At 40.4% G+C, this 19,101-nt stretch overlaps 1 protein-coding gene across 1 annotated transcript in view; it reads left to right on the forward strand.

The window, feature by feature from the left end:
- Positions 1–19,101, forward strand: part of ADGRV1 (adhesion G protein-coupled receptor V1) — a 387,995-nt gene that overhangs the window by 57,017 nt on the left and 311,877 nt on the right. The window contains exons 28-38 of the mRNA XM_058656191.1: positions 996–1,605; positions 4,698–4,913; positions 6,306–6,521; positions 7,060–7,304; positions 8,341–8,522; positions 9,239–10,050; positions 12,279–12,488; positions 15,201–15,331; positions 15,858–15,957; positions 16,877–17,056; positions 17,612–17,772. Coding sequence (XP_058512174.1) covers positions 996–1,605; positions 4,698–4,913; positions 6,306–6,521; positions 7,060–7,304; positions 8,341–8,522; positions 9,239–10,050; positions 12,279–12,488; positions 15,201–15,331; positions 15,858–15,957; positions 16,877–17,056; positions 17,612–17,772 — 3,063 coding nt within the window. The remainder of the gene's footprint in view (positions 1–995; positions 1,606–4,697; positions 4,914–6,305; positions 6,522–7,059; positions 7,305–8,340; positions 8,523–9,238; positions 10,051–12,278; positions 12,489–15,200; positions 15,332–15,857; positions 15,958–16,876; positions 17,057–17,611; positions 17,773–19,101) is intronic.

Here is a 19,101-nt window from a genome sequence, read left to right on the forward strand (position 1 = left end):
TTGTGTGTACATATATTCTACTTTGTTATAGCAGAAACGAAGAAAAATTCTATTCTCCAGTAACTTAAAGGGGCTTGGAGGATGCTCTCCCAAACCTTATACTAATGAGGAAATACCTCAAATATAACCTGTTTAATTGTGGAGCTTATCAAGAAGCTATTCTGGAAGAAATTGAGCAACTCTGGAAAGAACAACTTGTAACTCGGGAAAGAAATGAATTAACAGAGGGCCTGGGACAGTAACCTAGCAGCTAACGTCCTCGCCTTGCATCCACTGGGATCCCATATGGGTGCTGGTTCTAATCCTGGCAGTTCTAACTTCACTTCCCATCCAGCTCCCTGCTTATGGCCTGGGAAAACAGTTGAGGATGGGCCAAAGCCTTGGGACCCTGCACTGTGTGGGAGACCTGGAAGAACTCCTGGCTCTTGGCTTCGGATCAGCTCAGCACTGGCTGTTGAGGCCACTTGGAGCGAATCAACAGATGGAGCATCTTCCTCTTTCCTCCTCTCTGTAGATCTGCCTTTCCAATGAAAGTAATTCATTGTTTTTCAAAGATTTAGTTAACAGAAAAGGCTAAACTTCCTACAATTGCTAGCTAATTTTACTTTGAGATAACTTTTGATGTGTGCAAAACAGCTATTACCTTAGGACTTATTTTTGGTAATGTTAAAGTATTTAAATTTACATAAAAGCAGGGAACTAGATGTGTAGTGGGGCAGCCAGGACAAACCGGTGGCTGCATGGGAGTGTGGGATGCCAGCACTGCAAGTGGAGCAGCTTAGTCTACTTATCCATGACATTGGCCCGAACACTCTCCATTCTGAACACAAAGGGTCTTCAAAGGAGGCTATGCTGTGGCCCCACCTTCAGTAATAAATCCTGAGCACACGCTGACTTAAAATTAAATTCATTGTTTTTACACATTTGTCACCTTGTAGGTCAATGGTTTTCTTCTTCCTAAAATCATTTATTCTCAGTGCTTTTTTTCTTTTTAGGTGATGAGAAGCCACGGAGCTCTGTCTCCGGTGACTTTGCATTGGAGCATAGACTCTGATCCTGATGCTGATCTTGCCTTCACCTCTGGCAATGTCACTTTTGACATTGGGCAGAGAAGTGCCAATATCACTGTGGAGGTGCTGCCAGACGACGAGCCAGAGTTGGATAAGGCATTCTCTGTGTCTCTCATCAGTGTCTCCAGTGGGTCCCTGGGAAGCCACACAAATGCCACGCTCACAGTTTGGGCTAGTGATGATCCTTATGGCGTCTTCGTCTTTTCAGAGGCAAACAGACCTATGAAAGTTGAGGAAGCAACCCAGAATGTCACCTTGTCTATCATCAGGTTGAAAGGTCACATGGGGAAAGTCAGAGTTCGCTATGCAACACTGGATGATACAGAAAAACCACCTTATTCCTCACCTAACATAGCCAGCGCAACTCAAGGAAAGGACTATGTGTCGGCCTCTGGATTTGCTCTTTTTGGAGCCAATCAGAGTGAGGCAACTATAAATATTCCAATTTTGGATGATGATGAGCCAGAAAGATCAGAGTCCATGTTCATTCAGCTACTCAACGCTACATTAGAAGAGCAAGTACAAGCTCGTACAAGTAAGTATGCTTTTGTGTTTAAACTATTAGAGACCACAGTATGAAGACAGTGTATTTGGGGTGTAACAGTGTTTCCTGACTATTTTGTAATTATTAAAAAAATGTATATTTATTGGAAAGGCAAAAACAGAAGGATAAACCAAAGATTATCTCTCTACTGGTTCACTCCCCAAGTGGCTGCAAGGGCTGGACCTTAGGCAATCTGAAGCCAGGAGTCTGGAGCTTCTTCTGGGTCTCCCTTGCAGTTGCAGGGTTCCAAGGCTTTGGACTGTCCTCAGTTGCTTTCCCAGGCCACAAACAGGGAGCTGGATGAGTAGTAGTGCAGGCGGGACATAAATCGGTACCCATATGGGATACTGGCATATTCAAGGCGAGGATTTAGCCACTAGGCTATATGTTGGGCTCAGCATTTTCTAACTTTGAAACATCTTTTAAATTTACTTTTGTTGGAAAGTCATATTTCCAGAGAGGAGAGATCGAAAGATCTTCCACATGCTGGTTACTTCCCAAGTGGCTGCAGTGGCTGGAACTGAGTCGATCCAAAGTCAAGAGCCAGGAGCTTCTTCTGGATTTCCCACACAGGTGTTGGTTCCCAAGGCATTGGGTCTCCTTCACTGCTTTCCAGGCCACATGCAGGGAACCAGATCAGAAGTGGGGCTGCTGCGATTAGAACCAGTGACCATATGGGATCCCAGAGCATACAAGGAAAGAACTTCAGGTACTAGACTACTTAACCCTGAAGTCATCACCTTAAGAGTTTATAAAACCGTTGGATTCAGGGCATCTTTTTCCTTAGAAATGTTGTTACAGCTCCCATTCACAAACTAAATTCTTAGATTTTTTTTACGGTAATAAATATGTAACTTAGCATCACTGAGTGTAGCTTCCAGAACATTCTTTAATACATAGAGTTCAAGAACAGTCCTGCAACAAACCGGAGCCTCTTTCATCTTACTCTACCTGTGGAAGTTTCCTGTGCTATTAGAAGCTCTTCTGGCGATGTTAACAAGCTATATAGCAGTAAGGCATGAAAAATGTGTTGATTCACCCTGTGGTTTTCTGGGGGAAATACTGATTTGGAAATAAGGATGAATGAGGATTGGCTGACCTTGGATAGATGTGGTGCACCAGCTTCGACTGGGATACATGGAGCATTCCTGGTGGGGAGGGCGCAGTGGGTCTGTAGGAAGGGATAGACTAGATACTGGTTATGAACAGGACGTGTGTGTGGAGCTGAAAGCAGCTTTGTAATTAGTTTCTTTATTAGTGCTGTCTTACCTAGAGATCATAAAACTCCAGGAAAATAGCTTTTAAAGAAAAATCTGGTTTTTTGAAGAAGGAAACGAGGAACTGTGGGATGAGATTGGTGATGTAAATTTAGTATCAATTTTAGGACATTGTGATTAGGAAAATAGGTTAAACTGTTTTGGTCGCTGGGAATTGCATAGTCTAAAGTGTGATTCCAGGAACTGCATGTTGCCCTTGTTCATCCTGTTACTTAAGGTTTCTTATGAGTAAGTTTTCTCATTTTTTTAGAAAATGATTTGTTGATGAACTTAAGAGGTAGAAAGGACTATGGTAGTAACAAAAGCATTTCTTTAATTTATTATTCCTGGGGTCAAACATTTTTGGGACTGTTGTGCACAAAATGAAAGGAAATATAATAATTTGCTTTAAAAGTGAGTAGCATTTCAGGGAAATATGCGTTGAATGCCAATGAAATTTTTACTGATTTTGAAATGTAAGTTATTTCACGAGTGTACACCAATTATCAGCCTTGTTTCATTCCACTGAAATGTATTATAGCTTCACTAAAATACTGTAGTAAAGGCCAGATCTTTGGCATAGCAAGCTAATCCTCTACTTGTGGTGCAGGCATTCCATTTAGACACCAGTTCAAGTCCAGATGTTGTACTTCCAATCTAGCTACCTGCTAATGGCCTGAGATAAGCAGCTCCCCCAAACCGGGGGTGCTGTAAATACTGAAGTGTGCTGCTCACAGTTCTGGTGGCTGGAAATACTAGCATTTTAGCACTGGCAGGTGGCCTGTCCAGTTGGGGTCTACTTTGCTATTGGCTGGTGGTGCCTTCTGTGTCCTGGCAAGGTGGAAGGGGAAAGAGGGTCTCCCATGGGCCATTGTCATCAGCACACTGGTCTCACTCCTGAGGCTTCAGGCCTGGTACTTCACCTCCCAAAGCTTCCACCTGCTAATGCTGTGGCCTTCAGGGGTAGGGCTTCAGTATATGTATTTGATGGGATCACAGGAATTGAGGCCTTAGCAGCCAGGTGGCTCAGTGACTCATTCAAGTAAGATCTGATGGGGAGGAGAAGATTGTAACCCAATTGGAGTATAATAACTCGTAAGGTCATGAAACAGTGACTGTCCTACCCAACGTGCGACTGGAACATTTTTTAATGGCATGCTGGTGAACTAATTAGCCTTAAGTTGTCAATATCATCATTAACAAGTGTATGTAAAGAAGTGTTTATATGTGAATCATATTTTCCTTTTGATTTCTAATATTCCGCTAAAGTATAGCTGTTCCATTGGGGGTGGTGGTGGTGTTCTAAGATAAAAATCTTATTAGAATATTGAGGGGGGAGGTTTCTATTCAATTTGTATTTCCAAAGTCTAGATGAACAATGGAGCGCACTATGCTTTTTTCAAAAAAACCTTAAATTTTGAGGCATATTCAGGAGGAGACAATCTTCTGCTGATTCCCTCCCCAAATGGCTGCAGCAACCAGGGCTAAGCCACGCCAAAGCCAGGAGCCCAGAGCTGCTTCTGGGTCTCCCAGGTGTGTATTGGCCCAAGGCTTGGGCTGTCTTCTACTTTCCCAAGCACATTAACAGGCAGTTCAACTAGAAGTGGAACATCCGCATCTTGAATAGGTATCCATAGGGGATGCTGGTGTAACATGTGGAGGCTAAGCCTGATGTGCTACAACACTGTCCCAAAAACATCTCTTAAAATATGAGTGTGGAGATGGAATCTATGAACTAAGGACCTCATTTGGCTGACAGTCATGGTTGAGGCATCTTGATGACTTTTGACCAGATCTTTACATTTGATGTTAACTTTCTTCTTTCAGTTCCAAATTCTCCATGCATTGGGCCTAAGGTGGAAGCCCTTGCCCATGTGGTTATCACTGCCAATGATGATGCATTTGGAATCCTTCAACTCTCAGCACCAGCTGTTCGAGTGGCAGAAAGTCACGTGGGACCCATTATCAATGTGACCAGAACAGGAGGAGCCTTTGCAGATGTGTCTGTGAAGTTCAAAGCTGTGCCAATCACTGCTGTGGCTGGTGAGAAAGCCTATCTAAGAAGTGGTGATGGGCCTGAATGGGATGTGTATCCTTGATTGAAAGTCACCTTGGGATAATTAGGAAGGTCAACTCGGGCAATAATCTTTGCAGGATACATACATAAAAAGCCTTGATTTGACACTAAATGATGGAACTTAAAAAAATCATTGGAAAATTTGAAGCTGGCAATCAAAGTGGGCAAAGGAAACATTGGAACACATTGTTCTCTGCACTTGTTTGGAAAGGAGTCACGTGTGAATGTTTTCTGCAGAATTCAGGAGAAAATGAGCAGCCATTTGATTTTGGGGTGTGGCAGCAGCCTTGCTTCTGGACCCCTTTATCATATTATGAAGAACAGAAAAGGGATAATGGTTAGCATGGACTACATTATGCATGAGCAGAATTGTTCTGTTACCAAACGTTAACAGCAGGTTACTGCATCCTCTTGTAATGGCTTTCCACCAGAGGGAAGTTTGTTGAACAATTCAGTTAGGATTTTGCTAGGGTGTACCCAATGGTTAGACTTGTTAGATTCTGAATGAATAGGAAGTTGGAACTTGCACAGATATAGTCTCGATGTGACTTTTGCTTCAAGACGATAAACAAGACAGCTAGTGGCTAAACGGGGTGTGTGTGTGTGTGTGATGTGTATGTGTTTTCCCAGGCACATGCACATTTGAGGGTATCAAGACGCTAGGAATGCCTGGCTTCTTTCAGGGACCTTAAACATTGAGAAGTGGTGGCGAATTGATCAGTGTATTAACGAGTTAGTTAACCAGTTTGCCTACTCTCCCTATCCATTGTTGGCCCAGTGACCCAGTTCCTGCCAACATGAGTACAAGCTTGCATCAACTCTTTCTCCAGCTCTGTAAGGAAGTTCATTTCTGGCTGTGGCATTGGTGATTGCTGATGTGCGTCACCACGTGGCATCTGCAGCAGAGATGTTAGAATCACAGTTCCGTTTCACACTTTTGCGGGCATGTGACTATTTAGTGGTAATGGATCACCCCCTTTTACATGTGTGTTAAAATATTTTATAAAGGCTATAAAAACATGTCTGAAAACCTAACCTAGTACAAATAATTGAAATTAATACCTAGCTTTTCCCATAATACATTTTTCTTGACTTTGTTGAAGGCCTCATTCTTCCATACACATATGTATGGATATGTTAATTTCTGATGACTTTAAAATGCCTGAGAGAAGCTGCTTAGGGGGGAGATAGAAACTGGCTGACAGTTGTGGAGGTTCACAGTCCAAGAGAATAATTAGATGGTAACCTCAACACATTTTCAAATATATCCTTGAACGTTGATACCTGAAAGTCATTCACATGTGTTAGGGGATGTTTACCATCATATTTTGATACAAGCTTTTTTTTTGTCTTTGCAGGTGAAGATTATAGTATAGCTTCCTCAGATGTGGTATTGTTGGAAGGGGAAACTAGCAAAGTGGTGCCAATATATATCATTAATGACATCTACCCTGAGCTCGAAGAGTCTTTGCTTGTGCAACTACTGAATCAAACAACAGGAGGAGCCAAATTAGGGGCCTTGACAGAGGCAGTCATTATTATTGAGGCCTCTGATGACCCCTATGGGTTATTTGGTAATCAAATGAGTTTGTCTTTCTTACTTGGAAATATAGATCACATGGATGTCCTGGACTACTGAATTTTATTCAGCTCTGGCTTGTACGTGGGCTTTTCTGTTGAATAATTAAAAAAAAAATTATGCAAAGAGCTGGATTTCTTAGCTTTCTTGAGATAATCTGTAACATTGAGCCTCTTTTCTTGTATCACATTAACCATGGGGGCAGAATAGTTACTGCCCCTCAGGCCAGGCTTGTCCTGTGTGGTCGGCCAGAGTGATCCTGTATGTACCTCTTCCACTTGTGTCTGATCCCAGTGGGCCTCAGTTCTATGATCTGAGCTTCCATCACAGGGAAGAATGACTTGTAAATTAGACGTGCCTGTCTAGTCTGCATCACAGTGTGACACTGGCTCTGGGTGGGGTCAGGGAGGGAGAGGATACAGACCCTGAGATGGCTCTAGGGCAAGAAGAGGCATCTACAGGGTGGTACCTGGGTAGTTAACCTTGAGTTTCACCTTGCATTTGAAAATCACTCAACTCTGTTTTCCCTTCAGATTTTCAGATTACTAAACTTACTGTAGAGGAGCCTGAGTTTAGCTCAGTGGAGGTAAACCTGCCAATAATTCGAAATTCTGGGACACTCGGCACTGTTACTGTTCAGTGGGTTGCCACCATTACTGGACAGCTTGCTACTGGCGACCTGCAAGTTGTCTCAGGTAATGTGACCTTTGCCCCTGGGGAAACCATTCAAACCTTGTTGTTAGAGGTCCTGGCGGACGACGTTCCGGAAATCGAAGAGGTGAGAGGAATGGCTAGCCTAGAATGACAATGTAAACCATGACTTGTCTTGTAGTGACTAGAATAGATGGATGTTGTTGGTGACAGAATATGTCAGATGGATAATTTCTGCAAGAATGTTTAGTCTGGTATTGTGAAAGCCATCCTTACAGCTGGAAAAAAAAAAACCAGTTTGGAAATATGTTGACATGACAATTTATTAGTAAGATTCTTTGTAATTTTTACTATCTTGGATAAATGATTACATCCTAGTTTTTGCTCTTTTGGTCCATATGAACTCTTGTTCTCATATTCCCTTGACATAAGTATGGCCAGTCAAACTTAACTATACATATTGGCTTTCCATTCATTCAGTAGTTCTTCAGACATTATTGAAATATACTATATGAAATACCATACCAGTCGTATCTTCCTGGCATTCATTTTCCATGGCAGAAAAACATGGTGACAGATGGTCTTAGTGGGAAAGCTAATTCACTAATACTGGCTGAAAATTTTAGTTTATCAAATTCAAGTGGTATGAAAGCCTACTTGTTCTTTAATTACATCACATTTTAAAAGTTCATAAATTTTTTTTCACAATTGTCTCGTGCATTTCTAAAATGAATTTTTTTAATATATAAAATGGTTCTGTTGGATGACATTACAATGTAATTTTGTTTCAAAATTTGTCAAAATTTGCACTTCAGATACGCATAAGATGTTAATTATCCATTAAAATGTATATACACTATTTTCCTTAATAACAAATGTTTAGAATGTAAGTCTTCTTGAAATGAAAACATAAATATGTATATTAAAATTGTTTCATGTGATTGCATAATTTAATAAGAAATTTTAAGTTGGTAGTATCAGTATATTGAAAGTTTATGATAGATATCAATATCAATGTAATTGAGCTATTGAGTCCATTTATATATTTCATTCAGTTTTGTTCTTGAACTTGTATGATTGTGTTTGATTTGTTTTTCCTGCATCATTTTTATTCTGATTTCAGAGCTGGGATGCTGTTAAGGACATTTTCACTATATTTTTAGGTTATCCAAGTGCAACTAACTGATGCCTCTGGTGGAGGTACCATTGGGTTAGATCGAGTGGCAAATATTGTCATTCCTGCCAATGATAATCCTTATGGTACGGTAGACTTTGTTCAATCCATTTATCGTGTTCAAGAGCCTCTGGAAAGAAGTTCCTGTGCTAACATAACTGTCAGGAGAAGGTATATGAGATGGTGGCTTGCTTCTGGGAGTTGTGGGTTGCAGGGAGGGGGCTAAGGCACAATTCAGTCATTTAGATCTGGCATAACTTTGTAGATTATCCTATGTCAATTACATTGTGCTTACAAATACAAAAGTACCATCACATTTATCATAGTTGTGTCACTGGACTTTCAGTATTGATTTAATCTGTTAAAAGTTGGTTGTATTCAAATTCTAGGTAAAGGACCACTTGGGTGCTGTCTGAAGGGTGTTCAGATTGTTTTCCCCACATCTGTTTTCCGATGCAGTTGTGTGTCCACGAGCCTCTTTTGGTTAAAGATATGAAAGGTCATGGGGCCTCATGGGTGACCACCTGTATTTCCTAGGAATGGACATAGGCTGACATCATGAGTGCTGATATCACCATTATTTTGCAATACAATATAGTAATGCAAATTTATTTTGTAAATCTGTTTGGCAGTTGGGAAGTGTTTACCATTTGTAAATCTTGCAAGGTGTTTTCATAGCCTGACCAAAAATAGTCTTGATCGATAACTAGCATGATTTTCCTTCATGTTGAGGACACAAAATGTCAAAGGATGAATGCGTTCTAATATGGTTGCATTTGAACTGGTACTTGAGACGTTTTTTAGAAGTGTAAACCACAAATTATTCTCTAGATGGAATCTGCAGTTTGCTCTAGGTGCTTAACCTGTTTTGTCACTCCACATTTTAGAGGAGGGCACTTTGGTCAGCTGCTGCTGTTCTACAGTACTTTTGATATCGACGTAGTGGCTCTTGCAATTGAAGAAGGTCAAGATTTGCTGTCCTACTATGAACCGCCGGTTCAAGGGGTGCCTGACCTGCTTGGGAGAACTTGGGTGAATATGTCTGCAGTGCATGAGCCCCAGTACACCTGTGCCATCCTCTGCCTCAAGGAGCCAGCTTGCTCAGCGTTTGCTTTCTCCAGTGCTCCTGAGGTCCCACAGTGCTTTTGGATGACATCATGGACTAGCCCATCTGCCAACAGTTCAGATTTCTGGACTTTCAGGAAAAATAGGACACGGGTAGCATCTCTATTCAGTGGTCAGGCTGTGGCAGGCAGTGACTATGAACCCGTGACAAGGCAGTGGGCTGTCATGCTGGAAGATGATGAGTTTGCAAATCTCACAGTTTCCATTCTTCCTGATGATTTTCCTGAGATGGATGAGAGCTTTCAGATTTCTTTGCTGAAAGTCCACCTTATGAACATCACAGCCAGTTTGCAAAATCAGCCAACTATTGGGCAGCTGAATACGTCCACGGTTGTCATAGCACTAAATGGTGACGCATTTGGCGTGTTTGTCATCTACAGCATTAGTCCCAATACCTCAGAAGATGGCTTCTTTGTGGAAGTCCAGGAGCAACCCCAGGCTGTGGTGGAGCTGGTGATCCACAGGACAGGGGGTAGCTTGGGTCAGGTGACTGTCGAGTGGCGTGTTGTAGGAGGGACGGCTACTGAAGGTATAGACTTCCTAGGTGATGGAGACGTTCTGACCTTTGCAGAAGGTGAGCAGTGGTTCTAACTGGAGTTCAGTTTCTCCTAGGTAAGGTTATCATGGCCCATTTATGATTAGGGATAATATTCATAAGAATTTTTATGTGTACATAATGTAAAAATAGTGTGGCTCTGGGGAAAAAATAGAAAACTATCTTAATGATAGGACATATATAGGGTGACAAACCCTATGTAACTTTTTAGTTTGAAATTTTCAGGCATTGTGTAAAATTATCACTATAATAAGGCTTACAAAGTAACACAAGAAATGCCTGCGTTTTTGATTTCTTAAAGGGAGACGAGGAGAATGAACCATGTTCCTGCAACCAAGCAAGGAGGAGGAAATGGTAGTACCTGGGGAGATGCTGGTCATATTCCGATGCAGGGGATAGTTCAGGACTAACCTTCAATTAAAATAATATATGTAAAAATGGCATAAACTTTGACCACATTTATATAAAGTTAGTGATAGGTCAGTACTGCTTTCAGACTTACATTAATCCCCATTATAAATTTCCATCAGCAATATTCTGGAATATCATATGACCAGCAATTCTAAAGGGAGGAATCCTATTTACTGATTCAGGATGAGCTGAATCATTCAATTTAAAATTGGAAGACTTGGTGTATTTAAAACAGTCTTTGAGTGTGTGAAAGATATTTTTTCCTGAGATTGCTATTGAAATAATCCTGATTTGGGGAAATGGGGATTCTGTAAACTTTCTAAGCAATGCTTTTCTGATCACAAAGTAACATACAGACGTAAGTCCCCAGTCCCCAAGATGTATAACAAAATAAAGGAGTGAAACTTTATTGAAGTTCACTTAAACAGAAAATCATTGCATCTGTTTGCATTTTTCGTTCCTATTATATATACTAATTAGTTGGCTACATATATTTTAAAAGTGTTAACAATTGTTAAAATTTAAAAGCAGTATAAAGCATTTCTGTAATGGTTATTTTCTAGTAAATGATTTAGGAGATTATGAAATGATATTCCCAATTCATTGGGGATGGGTTATTTCTTCAATTGCAATGAGCATAATGAAAACATAATGAGGTGGGAGTACAGATGGAATCTTAAGACTTATCTATTTGGAAGTCAGTATTACTACGTGAGAGGGAAAAAGATACTCGATCTGCTGATTCACTCTCTAGACATCCAGGAGCTTTTGCAAGAGTGGTGGGGCCCAAACACTTAAGCATCTTCAGTTTTCCCAGGGCATTTTCAGAGAGCTGGGGAAGAATTAACAGCAGTCAAGACATGGCCTGCATCCATATGGGATGATGGAGTTTGATAGGTGTTTTCCTTGATATGCCATGACTCTGGCTCCAAGATGAACACTTAGATTTCCCAGTGGTTTTGAGAACTGCAAAGAACCTTATATTAAGAAATGGCCTTGTACAAATCATGACTATCTTGAATATTGAGTTTAGCATTATGCAAAATGGACTGTTTTTGCTATTCAGGTAACGTATATTGAGAGATCATATTTACACTGCTGTTTTTATGAAAATGCACGGTCAGGGAGAGAACATGCATCCTGTCTCCCTCTTTTGCCTCTTGTTTTCTCTCCCTTTGGTCCTCTTTCTAGAGTGAGGAGGAATTAAATAGCGTACATCTGCTGAAGAGCAGAAACTGCTTGAGGTTTAGGGAAACCTCAAGTGGTATTCTAGAAATAGCTGGAATTGCTTGCTTAGCACTTGCACTTCTCATGTATCCTTTTGAGTTCTGTTCCCTCCCTTCATTGTACTGCATCTTGTAGCTACCCAATGATACATTTCATGGTGACTGGTTCTTTTACTCAGAATTTGCCACCTCTTTTGCTCCATTGTTTCCTGGGTGTTCCCCATCTTTCTGGATGATAGTGATTTAGACACACCATTAACACTGCGTTACATAATCCTGGTGAGAGTTGGCTTTGCTGAAGAGCTGTCTGAACAGAAGATTTTTCAAAAAAGCTCTTTCAAGAACTAAGTCACAGTTCTTGGCTGAAGACCAAGAAGTAAAGTCATGATTCTTTGAAAACCTACCTTTGAACAGTTCTATAATTCAAATAGTTACTCCGTTATGTCCACATTAATGAACTGTTGCATTGTTTTCTATATGAAAAGTGTAGATCAATGTACAGAATTTGATTGTGATGTTACTAATTTTTTAAAGTAGAAGTTATTGTGGATCTTTCTGCATTGCCTACACAGGTGATTTTGTGACTTTGCTTATTCTATTGCTTTATAGGAGAAACCAAGAAGACGGTCATCGTGACCATTCTGGATGATTCCGAGCCGGAGGATGATGAAAGCATCCTAATTAGCCTGGTATACACTGATGGTGGCAGTAGAATTCTGCCCAGCTCGGACACTGTCAGAGTGCACATTTTGGCCAATGATAATGTGGCGGGAATTGTTAGCTTTCAGACAGCTTCCAGATCTGTAATAGGTCATGAAGGTGGGTTCAGTTTTCTCTTGAGCACATCCATTCTGTTTTTCTTGGATGATGTTTTTTAGCCCGTTAAAACTTCTGGTTTTGTTCCCCTCTGTTCATTGTTCTGTTGCGTATTATGTGTTAATCTTATTTTTCTTAAGGCTGTGCTGTAAACTGCTTAATTAGATGTAGGAGTTTGCCAACTGATAACTACTCTCTACCTTGCTGCTCTGTGCTGGTGTGATGACAGAGGTTGGTCACTATGAAATAGGCACCATCTCCTCTGGTTAATGGCGGGAAAGAGGATTTACATAATAGGTTTCCTTATAGGAGTACGTAAGAGGTCATTGTCAAGTGCATAGTATAGTTACTGGAAGAGTAGCATGTACTCAATGGTGGCTGTTTATTACATAGGCAATAGTAACTACTTTAGTAGATTTTTTTAGTCTAAACTTTGTATCCTGTTTTTATGTACTATGAACATAGTGCCAAATTAGACTGTCTTAATGTCTGTTGAAAATGTCAATCTTATTTCAAGTTGTAGGTAGGGTGTTGATCTACAATAATTTAACATGTTACAGCAGTATTTTATCTTTGAATAAGCCAGTTTCCAAAATAAAGTTGTACAAAGATTTTCTTAGAACTACAGAGCTTGCATTTAGAATATATGAGATTACCTGAAAGAATGAAGGCAAGGGAATGAGGTAGATGGTGTACTGGGATCTCTGCTTCATAGATGAGAAGCCATGGCTGAGACCCAGGGAGAATGGGTGACAGGATGGGGCTGACAGCTAGTCAGTGAATGGCAAGCTGGAAACCGAACACGTCCAAGTGTGCATTGCCTTGTCTTCGCGACATGCCCAGCTTGCAGGTGGATTGTCCTTACCTATGCAAACACTGGGGCTGCTTTCCAGCAATGCTCTTCCTGATAGTTGAGTATTGTACGCGGCCGTCTCAATGAGCACAGGTGGTGTAATCTAAAGGCAGACCATCAGCTATCAATAGGTATTTACAACATAAGAGTGAAAAGGGTTGGAATAATTGATCTTATGAATGACAGTGGCAACAGTGGTTATGTGGTGTTTCTGGAGCCAGACACTGTACATTCATCATTCCACTTCCTATAGTCCTATACAGTGAGTGTGGCAGTACAATGGATTTTCACACGGGTTCATGGACTTTGAAAGAGACAATATATGTGGTCAAATGAGGGGTAGCGCTTAAATCCAGCTCTGTGCGATCCATAGCCCAGGGGACAGCGCACCTTTTAACAGCGACTTTGTGGTGCTTCAACTGATCTTTTCTTCATATCTTTGTAATACAGAAACTTTCGGTAAATATTTAAAATCTGTTAGTTGCCCCTAAATTAAATTGTGATAGCATTTTTGAAGGTTTTACTCAAAGAGCTTTCATCTGCTAGTTCACTCCCCAAATGGTGGCGATGGCCAGAGCTGGGTTGATCCAAAGCCAGGAGCCTTGTCCTGGTCTCCCACAAGGGTTTGAGTCTTCTCAGGTGTATTCCCAGACTGTAAGCAGGGAGCTGGATCAGTGCAGCAGCCAGGACACAAAGCAATGCACATATGGAGTGCCAGTGCTACAGGCAGAGGCGTAGCCTGTTACACCACAGCACTAGATACAATTTATTGTAGTTTCAGTTAAGAAACTTTTATTGGAAATATTTGCCTGGGATTATTATCTTTACAAATAAAAATTGGTAATTTAACAAGTATTTGAAAAGTGTTTTTTTTTGCTTTCTTGGTTTAAAGACTGTTACAAGAGTTTATTTCTGTACTCTGAAGTTACTTGCGTAGCTAAGCAAAATGTCAGTTCTAATGGATGTTGATGAATTTGAATTGAGATCCGAATTTGAGATCTGAATAAATGTCTTCTGCTAAAGCATTTTCTACATTCTGTTACATTTTCATGTAATTTTAGTGACAATTCTTTAACACATTGAGTTGAGCTTACCATGTAAAGCCAGTGTTTTGAACATACTTCCAGTAAGCCACATGGCCACCATTGAGCTCTGTGGCACCTTAGCAATATGAAAGGAATGAGTTACAATTTACATCATTTTTATGAAGTACACCATGGGGATAAAAGTTAGGAGTGGAAAGTGTCTAACATCCTTCAGTTTTCCAGCAAAGATAAGCTGTAACTTTCTTGGAGTTGCAGAGCTTGAAGTGCAGGCCTGACAGCTTTCCTTTGCATCTCTTTTTATAAAACAAAAACATTGATCTATGTAAGTTACACTCTAGAGAAATGTGATTTTCAGGTATTTGCAAGCATTTTTATGCATGCATTGTGTAAAATCACATTGCATATCAGTGTAAGGAATTTGTGTCCTTTTGAGAAGTGAAGAGAATTTACTTGTGTTTAAACAAATTTGGACCACGAAGACTTCATTATTTTCTGTGCTTTTCAGAACAACTAGGTTGTTCTACAACTAGGTTCTGATGCATGTTTTGGAGTGTATACAAGTTTGTGTTTCCATTTAAGCATGTGCTTTTGTAACTTTTACATGTTGGATTTCCTAAAGTTCTATTAAATAGAAGTATTTAATGGTGCAATTCCTGTGTTAAAAAATCAGCATGTATAAAATTTCCAGAAAACTCAAGTCACTTTGTAATGTCCTTCGAGAAGGTGCTGTACTAGTTGCATGCTTGAGTTTGCTGAGTTCAAACCTTAAATTCACTTTTCATTAAGCATTCATCAATGTGTATATTGTACTTGCAGGAGAAATCCTACAGTTCCATGTGATAAGAACGCCCCCTGGTCGGGGAAATGTTACTGTTAACTGGAAAATTATTGGACAAAATTTAGAGTTGAATTTTGCCGACTTCTCTGGACAACTCTTCTTTCCTGAGGTAACAGCAGAAGGAAAAACTTTATAATGCAGTTAGAAATCCAGGGGTGAGCAACTTGGCACCAGTACATCACCTTTCTCTTGTCTGCAGTCACTGATGGAATTTTTAAAAATTTATTCTCTTTAAAACTCTGCCTGAATCTTAAGACAAGCCTGTCCTACTTTCTACCATGAGTTTCTATTTGGATTTCTAAGGAATTAGTATCCTTGTAACGTCGGTCTTTTCCTGGATCCATGTTTTTCTATTGATCGGTATTGTAGCAATCTCCGCTACTTATTGTCTGAAATCTTGAGCAATAGTACTCATTGTATAAGATTCGTGATATTTCATTGAAGATCTGTCACAATTAGACCTTGCCTACTCTAAGGTTGTTTCCCCATGAATCAACGGTTTTTGTTGTATTTAAACCACAGAATTATTTGTTGGAATGAAACGTATTTAGAATACTTCGTAAGCACAGTAAGTAGAGGAGATAATCTCTGTTCAGTCACAGAAGATGGGGTTGGTTTCTTTGTGTTTGACATAGGGATCCTTGAACAACACAATATCTGTGCATTTGTTGGATGACAAGATTCCAGAGGAGAAAGAAGTCTACCAAGTCACTCTGTCAGATGTTGAGACGCAAGGTAATTCAAAATTCAGTTTTGATTTTTTTCTTGATATATTTAGAACGGAAACAGCAGTTAATTTTTGTATTGAATGGCTAGATGCACATCAATTTCAAAATTGTTATTTTAAATACTATCCATCTCATGGAAATGTGAGATGCATAAAACCACTCCTACAGTGTGGGAATATTTGTCTATATTCAGGAAAAAGCTGTATGTAAAGCTTTTGCTGAACAGTGAAGGAATAAGTACAATTCCAAAGGTAGAATGTGTTGTCATTTTATCCTGATAGAGCAACACAGTTTTTGTACTAATTATATTTACAATTCAAATTGTTACCCTTTCCTAAAGGATTTGAGAGTCAGAGGGCCAGAGGAAGTGTGGCTTCCCATTTGGCTTACTCCCCAATGAGCCTCTATGGGTAGGCCTGTGCCAGGCTGGAGCTTGGAGCTGAGAACTCAGTTCAGGTCTCTGTAGGCAATAATGACCTAACTCCTTTGAGCCAGCACCTGGAGGCCCCCAGGATCTGGCATAGTGGCGAGTTAGAGGCAGGAGCCAGAGCTGAGAAATGAACCCTGCTTTTAGACATGTAATGTGGTCATCTTACCTGCAAGGCAAAGTTTCCCAGATAGATTCAACTTAGAGGAAATTACCTGCTCAATTTCTGTACTTCCGACATCCAATGTAGCTAATGCTGATCATGATTTGTCAAGGGAAAAAAGTTGGAGTTTACTGCTGGAAGAAAATTGGAGTGTGGGTTCTACTTGTCAAACTTGGGATTTCAGTTTTATTTGTGAGCCTGAGGAGGACTGCTTTAAAAGCAGTGACCTTTCTGGCTACTGTGCTCAAGTGTGGAGTTACCTGGGTGGTATTTGGAAGTTCATGCCAATGTCTTTGTGGGATCTCTTGATGCCACCCCTGGCCCTGGTGTTTTCAGGTGTGCTGCCAGCAGGAATGGCTCTGCTTGATGCTCAAGGATACACGGCTGCCCTGACGGTGGAGGCCAGTGATGAACCCCATGGAGTCGTCAATTTTGCTCTTGCGTCGCGATTCCTTCTCCTACAGGAGGCTAATGTAACCATCCAGCTTTTCATCAACAGAGAATTCGGATCTCTAGGTCTGTCACTCAGGAATGAACTGGGGTTTCTAGGCGAGAGTTGCTCAGTATTGTGGATAAAAGACATTGCTGAAATAAACCAGGAAAAGAATCCTTTTTATCCATTTGGGACAGGACTATACAACTTGTTCTTGAGAAGATGACAACATGGGCTGTTTATAACAGCTGTGACATCTCGGCACATCCTGGCTGTGGGACCACAGGTCAAGGCTTGGCCTGGCCGGGGCTAGTGTGTTCCACTTGGGTCTCTTTTTCCTTCCATTGACAGTACAGATTTTCTTCCATTTTCTATTCCATTGAGCAACAGAGTGCAAACAGGGCCCCTTGAGGTGTAGGCTGAGAACAGGCACATTATCATTTTGGCCTTGTACATTGTGACCAAAGCAAGCCACACAGCCCAATGCAAAGGAAATAGGCTTCACCCACACTTGGGCAACACTGAGCCACCTCCTGTAAGATCCTGGGTGATGGGGAATTAGGGTCAGGAAAGATGGGACGTCGGCAAGGAGACATTTTACCAGTTTCATAGAAACCTTTTGCTTCTGGCTCATTTAGGCGTAATCAATATCACGTATGCCACAGTTCCTGGATTGTTAAGTCTCAAGAATCAAACGGGACACCTAGCAGAGCCAGAAGTTGATTTTGTTCCTGTAGTTGCCTATCTGATTTTGGAAGAAGGGGAAACAGCAGCTGCCATCAACATTACCATCCTTGAGGTACAACTCCTGTGTACTTGCCCTGTTACTGTGTTAAACTCAAAGGGACCCTATGGAAAATAGAACTTGCTAGAGTTTTCTATCCATAACAGAAGTAGTAGCTGTAGCTAACTTTGCATTTTAAGACATCCAGTTTTATGAAGATTAGGACTATCTGATATTAGTTCTGTTTTAAGTTACTTGTAGTACAAGATTTTTCTTGTACAATTATAATCCCCAGAAACTTGGTGAATTTGCTTCTAATCAGTTTGGATTCCCCTGTTGGTTATTTGTGTTCATGATTTCTCTCTAAGCCACATTGGGGCTTCGGTTTTTCCTTAGGTAAGCAGGCCTGCTATTGTGCTTTTTTTTTTTTTAAATGGAAACATGTTGTGATAAAGAATTTCCTTGAGGCAGTTTCCTTTAGAATGGCATTGGCTTAAGAAGTTTCCAAGAATGTTTTGATGGTTCCAATTGATTAACTGGACCAACAACTCCATTGGCCAGAATTTCTTCAGTGGAAATGATTAAATTAGATACTGGGGGGAATTCACTGGAGGCATAAAATGTGATTATGGCCAACTTTGCAGTGATCACTGTTGACTGAAATTGCTTTCCATATAGTCTTTCATATTGTAAGATCTTGGACAGTTTGTGGGGGATGGTTAGTGTTGAGCTACCAGGTGGTTTATAAAAAAAGCATCTACAGTGGGAGTAGGAAATGATGGAATGGAAGTGTTGAAGGGAGAGAAGAGAATTATGTTGCATTTAAGAGTTTTGACCTATGTATTTTGCTCATTTCAAAATTTTATGCTCCTGGAGGCAGCTTCCTTTTATACGATTACAAGTAGAATAAACCATCTGAAGTTGGTAACTCTTACTTTGTTCATGATTTCAGAGACTTTGTGAGCTAATACTATATTGTAAGAACTCAGAAGCTGTAAAACAGAAAGTGAATTTAATGTCTGAATGGGGCGTGTAACACAAGATTTGATAAAATGTGTACATAAGTCATTTTTCAAATAGTCTATTAATTGAAGGCAATGAAGAAATATCCTTAGTTTACTGGTAGAGCAAAAAACGTTATGCCATTCTCTTAAACCTACAGTGTTAGGATACACTTAAATAGAAGCATGAAGGACTTTTGCTATTGTTCAGGTACTATTATAATAGAGGAAAATGAAGTGCAGAGGGGATGGAGGGTGGAAGGAGATATCCCTGAGCCTAAGGAACTTAGCATGAAAAAAATATTGTTTAAAAACTTCACTGTTGCTTTGGCACAGAGCTTATTCACCCAGTAAGTTTTATTCAATAATGTCATTGGCACTGCCCTGAGCAATTTCCTTGTGG

Source organism: Ochotona princeps, chromosome 28 (assembly GCF_030435755.1).
Source record: "Ochotona princeps isolate mOchPri1 chromosome 28, mOchPri1.hap1, whole genome shotgun sequence".
Lineage (NCBI taxonomy): Eukaryota > Metazoa > Chordata > Mammalia > Lagomorpha > Ochotonidae > Ochotona > Ochotona princeps.